Source organism: Camelina sativa, chromosome 8 (genome assembly GCF_000633955.1).
Source record: "Camelina sativa cultivar DH55 chromosome 8, Cs, whole genome shotgun sequence".
Classification (NCBI taxonomy): Eukaryota; Viridiplantae; Streptophyta; class Magnoliopsida; order Brassicales; family Brassicaceae; genus Camelina; species Camelina sativa.
In genome coordinates this window covers 400191-405583 of record NC_025692.1, presented here as the reverse complement: position 1 = coordinate 405583, position 5393 = coordinate 400191, and the positions used below count along the sequence as shown (strand labels likewise).

The following is a 5393-nucleotide window of genomic DNA, read 5'->3' as shown; positions in this document are numbered from 1 at the left end:
ACCATCAATAAAGACGTAGGAATCTAGTACAGTGTAAACATCTGCTTTTCAGCTTACCCTATGGAGATAAGTTTCTGCATTTTTGGGGAAATCAAAGTTTATCACCACATTGACTGCTTGAATGTCAATCCCACGTGTGAATAAGTCTGCAGCAACCATCACAAATTATTCAGATAAAGGACATAGCTAATTTCACAAGTCAAAAAGTGTAATGCCAGTGTAAGTTGTTCCTCTAAGACCTCAACTAAAGCCACTCTTGGATTCTAAGAAGTAGATAGTTGAGTATTTTATTCATGCTGCTCTGCAGTAAAAGCATATAAACACTTAGGCATACCAGTACACACAAGATTCCGGCATGCACCATTGCGAAAGTCATGGAACACTCTGTTCCGGTGGTCTTGAAGCATCTTTGCATGGATGTAAAAGCACGAATACCCAAGTTCTGTGATTTTTTTAGCTAAGAGCTCCACACGGTTTACAGAATTACAGAATATGATTGATTGGTTAATTTGCAGCTGCAGAAGAAGAAGAGAGTAAGAGCCAGCTAAGAAAAGAAACAGAACTATCAATGGTTAGTTCAGATCTAACCTTGGAAAATAGTGTATTCAAGCAATGAATCTTCTGTCGTTCTTCTACGAATGCATAGAATTGGGTAACACCCTTGAGCGTAAGTTCATCCATGAGATTGATGACGTAAGGATTCGTCAGAAATCTATCCTTAAAAGCCTTGACAGTGACAGGAAACGTGGCTGAAAACATCAATATCTGTCGATTTTCCGGAAGAAAGCTAATCAAATGTTCCACTGAAGGTTGGAACTCTTGAGACAAAAGCTTATCCGCCTGATGAATAGATCCATAATTAAGTTAGAACTGGGAGTAACATAAGAAGTTCTGCTAAAGCTTCTGTTGTAGCGAGAAATGGATAGAGAACATGAATTTAAAAGAAAAAAATTACAAAGAAAAAATTCTACATGTACCTCATCCATAACGAGCACCGAACAATCTTTCAAAACACAAACACCTTTCTTGGTAAGATCAAGAATTCTGCCAGGAGTTCCTACCAGTAAATGGACAGGCTGATACAAACGCATAATATCGTCTTTCAGACTGGTTCCCCCTGTGGTCACCATGACTTGAATCTTCAAATGCTTACCCAGCTCCTTACACACCTGTGATGTCTGAAGGGCTAATTCTCGAGTTGGAACAATTATAACAGCTGCATACAAGACAGGCATCAATGATAAACTAAATTAGAGCGGAACCAGTAAATCTTTAAGGAAACAGTTTAGGTTACTTAAAGAAGCAATTGCTTTAGAGGCTCAAGTAAGTAGTGTTTATTGTAGTAGTTACTCTCAAGTAACCATGGTATGACTAGTATTCTCTTTAGTCTTAAGCTATAAAATTATGTCTGAGAGAATGAGGTGAGACCCATGAAAAATTCCTCAACATATTGTTATAAAACATCAGTTCAATATCTGTTCTAGAAGATGCTAGAATTTCAATTTCTTCTACTGCATCATAACACGTAAAAGAACCAACTGACAACATGGATCAGAAACAAAGTTACCTTGAATAACGTTGTTATCTTGGTCAATTTTTTCCAAGACAGGAATACAAAAGGCGGCAGTCTTCCCAGTCCCGTTCTTTGCTCTGGCAAGGATATCTCTACCAGTTAAGGCAATTGGAATACTCTCTTCCTGAATGGGAGAAGGTCTTTCAAAACCCTTCTCATATATTCCCATGAGAAGCTCCCGTTTCAAAAAATAATCTTCAAACTCGTTCCCTTTGGTGGCTGTTACATCCTGAAAACGATAACAAGTGAAGAATTGAGTAAATCTCATTCCATGCAACCAAGAAGTCTTTCACAAAATAAATTATAAGTATTGACTTATGTAATAAGCTATCAAATAAGTAAGAACACCTTTATGACACACCAATATAGCACTTGAAACAAACGAATAAACAGTAGTATGTAACCTTTCTTTACTTGTGTGAAAAGAAAATAAATCTAAATCCCAATTTACTCTATTTCGTCCAAACAATGAGGAGCCTTACCTCTGTTCTGTAGCGAGTATCAGGTGCGGGTAGTTTTAGCTTAGCCTTCCAATCTTCCGAACTGCAAGAGGAATTTGAATATAAACGTTAGTTATCATAGTAACGTAAGAAACAATCAAATCCAAGATTAAACTAAAAGTACAGAACTCACTTTGGGTCGATAACTTCAGACTGAACAGTTTTCTCAACTTCTACAACTGCATCGCCGTTACTGTTACCGCCGGAGGGGATCTGAGCTCTTCGAAGCCATTGTTGTTGTTGTTGTTGCTGTTGGTATTGATGTGGCTGAGATGGCGCTTGTTGGTGGTGATTCTGAGCGTAACCACCGCGCTGGACGTATTGTGGCTGTGGTTGCTGTTGATAATAACCCTGCCGTGATTGGTAATTAGGGTTAGGGTTAATGGCACCACGGCCAGCGCCACTTCCAGGAGGATAACTTCCTCGATTGTTCATCACAACCACTAAAAAAACGCTAATAACCAAAAACTCTGACTAAAGAGGGATCTGTACACCAAGAATACCAAACCGGAACTAGGGTTTTCCTACGGTAATACACAACCTAGGGTAATGTCGGAATTTTAGAGAGAGAAAAAAAATCGCAATTTAGTTACAGAGGAAAAAAAAAACTCTTCCGGAGAAATCTAGGGTTTGTAAAAATCACAAAATCGGAGATGTAAAGAGCAGTAGATTTAGAATTTGAAATCCAAAATCAAGCGAAATTTAGGGATTTGATATTTTGGAAAGAAGGTCCACGCGAGGAACGAGAGAGGGAGAGGGATCAAAAGGGTCAACAGTAATATAGAGACGAAGGTTCTCGCGTGAAACAGAGAGACGAGAGAGCAGAGAGAGAGGCACAGAGATGATAAAATTATAATGTTTGTGACTTGGTCGGACTTCGTTGGCAATACCATAAGGGCCTGGCGGTCTTGGTCTTGGGCTTGGGGGTGTTCAAACGGATCAGTTCTTTTTGTATAATTTATAAAATTGCCCGTAACTTCTTTTTCTTATACACATTTACCCATAATTTAACATCTAGTTTTTTTATCAACACGCTCACTAGTTCGCCTTTTACATCTTCTTTTTTCAAGATTAACGCCATGCCACATCGTAGTTTCTTCAAGATTAACGCCATGCCACATCGTACAAGCTGAAAGATCATTATAATAACCAGATTTATATTAAGGTGTTATCTTGATCCATTAACCAGATTCTATATATAAGGGTGTATACTCTCATGTGAGTGAGATGTCAAATAATCGACTATAAATGCACTGTTCTCTCTATTTTTGAATTTGATTAACCAAAAAACTTTGTTAGGTTGCATAAATTCGACATATAATAACAGTCCTGTTTCAAATAATCTAAAGAGTGATTTGAAGTAGCTGAAATGCTCTACAAGTGCAAGTACATTTCTCTAATGATACGTGGAACTTTTGTCCATTTTTTTTGCTGTGATTTCACAATCCCAAGCCGATGCAAGTCGAACCTGTACACCAGCTGATTCTTTAGCTGCTTCTTCAAAAATTTCTCAACTTCGACAGAAATATACCCTCAACAATTAGCCATTTTCTTCCTCCGGGATTCAAACCACCTACTAAGCATCTTTCGAAAGAATTCAATAAATGCAACAATTGGGCTATCTCTGGCCGGTAGCAGTGCATGGTTGAGAGATTCAGCTATATTGCTTGTTAGTAAGTTATAGCACTCCCCTTTAAAGTGTGCACGCATCCAATGTGCAATTCCAATCTTCTGTAGGTAGTCCCAACATTGAGGCTTCCTTTTTTTAATACGTCCATACCACTTGTTAAAGTCTTTAACTCTGAACGTCTCCCCAGCTTTCCAAACAAGGCCGACCATTCCTGCATACGAACTTCTGACATTGCGCTTCAGGTGTAGGAGACAACAGACATGGTGCGCTCGAGGGTACACCAGAGACTTAGCATGGTATATTGACTGGTGGTGATCAGATATGATAGTTAGATCAGTCCCATCCTGTACAATGTCTTTCAGTTTCTCCATGAACCAGGTCCAAGAATTGTGATTCTCGCTGTCCACTATAGCGAAATCTATTGGAAATATCTGAAAGTTTGCATCTTGTCCACTAGCAGTAAGCAAGCATCCGCCGTATTTTCTGTGGAGGTGAGTTCCATCGATAACAACAACACGCCGAATGTATTTCAGGCCTTGAATACTTGCACCCAATGCAACAAAAGCAAATTTAAACCTATCCTCTCCAACCTCATCATCTTCTGTCTGTAAGTGGTACACCGTCCCAGGATTTGCAACTTGCAACAAATGCAAATATACTCCTCTGTCCCCTGAGCAGACGCTACCGCTAATTCTCTGGCTTTCCAGTATTTCCAATAAGATGTCGTAACATTATGCTCGCCTAACATAACTTCAGGTAGATCTCTCGCTCTAGGACCCGCTAAAACATTTACATACTTCAACCGTAGTAAAGCAGAAGTTACCTTAGAGGTGGCGTGTTTTGTAAACTGACCTCGGGTCTCCACATCACAAACATGTTCGAGCTTCACTTTCCTAACCTCGTACTCCTCGGTATCACCTATCTGATGCGCGTACACCCGCCAGTCGCATAGCTTGTCAACACATTGTGCTACGAGATAACACTTGTTGTACCTGACAAACCTAAACCGAAAAACCTGATTGATTGCATGAATATACATTGCTATTTTGAATTCGTCTTTCGTCTTGAAAGTCCTGCCAACATACATCACGTCGTCTTCTTTAGTAAGATCAATGCCCATCAACTCATTTGTGTCAGTTTCCATGAACATCAATTTCAGAAATTTGTATCCCTGTTTTTAAGGCTGCGGACTGCTTTTCCATCATCTCAGTAGAAGACAATTTTTTTGAGGCTTTTTTCCTCTTACCTTGGACAGGATCATAAACATCTAGCAACGGAGGAGCACAATCTATCAGCAGAGGAGGGGAGTTTTCAATAGGAGTACGACAAGGTAGCAACAGAGGAGGGCTGACAAAATCATCTATATCACGAAGAAGATCAGTATATCTCTGTACCTTTCTCGGAGGCGGATCAATCACATCATCGTTGCCCATTTCTTCTCTGGGAGGTTCCATCTCCCCATTGCCGTTTAAAACAAACTCTGTCCAATAGTCGTAATCGTAGTCCTCCTCATATGTAGATCCATAGTCTTCAGCATCCTCTTCTTCACTGCTTTGGATATCATCATCATCATTGCTTTCGATTTCATCATCATTAGGTTCGATATCTTCAAGCACTTCCGAGCCTTTAGCAATCCGAGCCTCAACTGCTACAATGTGAGATAAGAGTGTGTCATCATCAATATCACCGA

At 39.6% G+C, this 5393-nt stretch overlaps 2 protein-coding genes across 2 annotated transcripts; both read right to left on the bottom strand.

Annotated features, from left to right (window-relative positions):
• On the bottom strand, positions 47-2936 carry LOC104709075 (DEAD-box ATP-dependent RNA helicase 8-like). Its single transcript, XM_010425742.2, has 7 exons — positions 2207-2936; positions 2056-2116; positions 1568-1802; positions 978-1216; positions 589-840; positions 335-515; positions 47-146 (listed from the first exon to the last, which is right to left on the bottom strand). The coding sequence occupies exons 1-7, from the start codon at positions 2506-2508 to the stop codon at positions 49-51; spliced, it is 1368 nt and encodes a 455-aa protein (XP_010424044.1). The 5' UTR covers positions 2509-2936; the 3' UTR covers positions 47-48.
• On the bottom strand, positions 3607-4823 carry LOC104709074. The gene is made up of 2 exons (XM_010425741.1): positions 4389-4823; positions 3607-4308 (listed from the first exon to the last, which is right to left on the bottom strand). The coding sequence occupies exons 1-2, from the start codon at positions 4821-4823 to the stop codon at positions 3607-3609; spliced, it is 1137 nt and encodes a 378-aa protein (XP_010424043.1).

Bases quoted from the DNA above. Each gene is read 5' to 3' on its own strand.
- LOC104709074 (XM_010425741.1), bottom strand. From the start codon at position 4,823: ATGGGCATTGATCTTACTAAAGAAGACGACGTGATGTATGTTGGCAGG. The intron at 4,309-4,388 runs GTAGCGTCTGCT...TACCACTTACAG, and splicing joins GGAAAGCCAGAGAATTAGCG to ACAGAAGATGATGAGGTTGG.
- LOC104709075 (XM_010425742.2), bottom strand. From the start codon at position 2,508: ATGAACAATCGAGGAAGTTATCCTCCTGGAAGTGGCGCTGGCCGTGGT. The intron at 2,117-2,206 runs GTGAGTTCTGTA...TTCCTCTTGCAG, and splicing joins TCTGAAGTTATCGACCCAAA to TTCGGAAGATTGGAAGGCTA. The intron at 841-977 runs GTACATGTAGAA...TCTATTCATCAG, and splicing joins CGGTGCTCGTTATGGATGAG to GCGGATAAGCTTTTGTCTCA.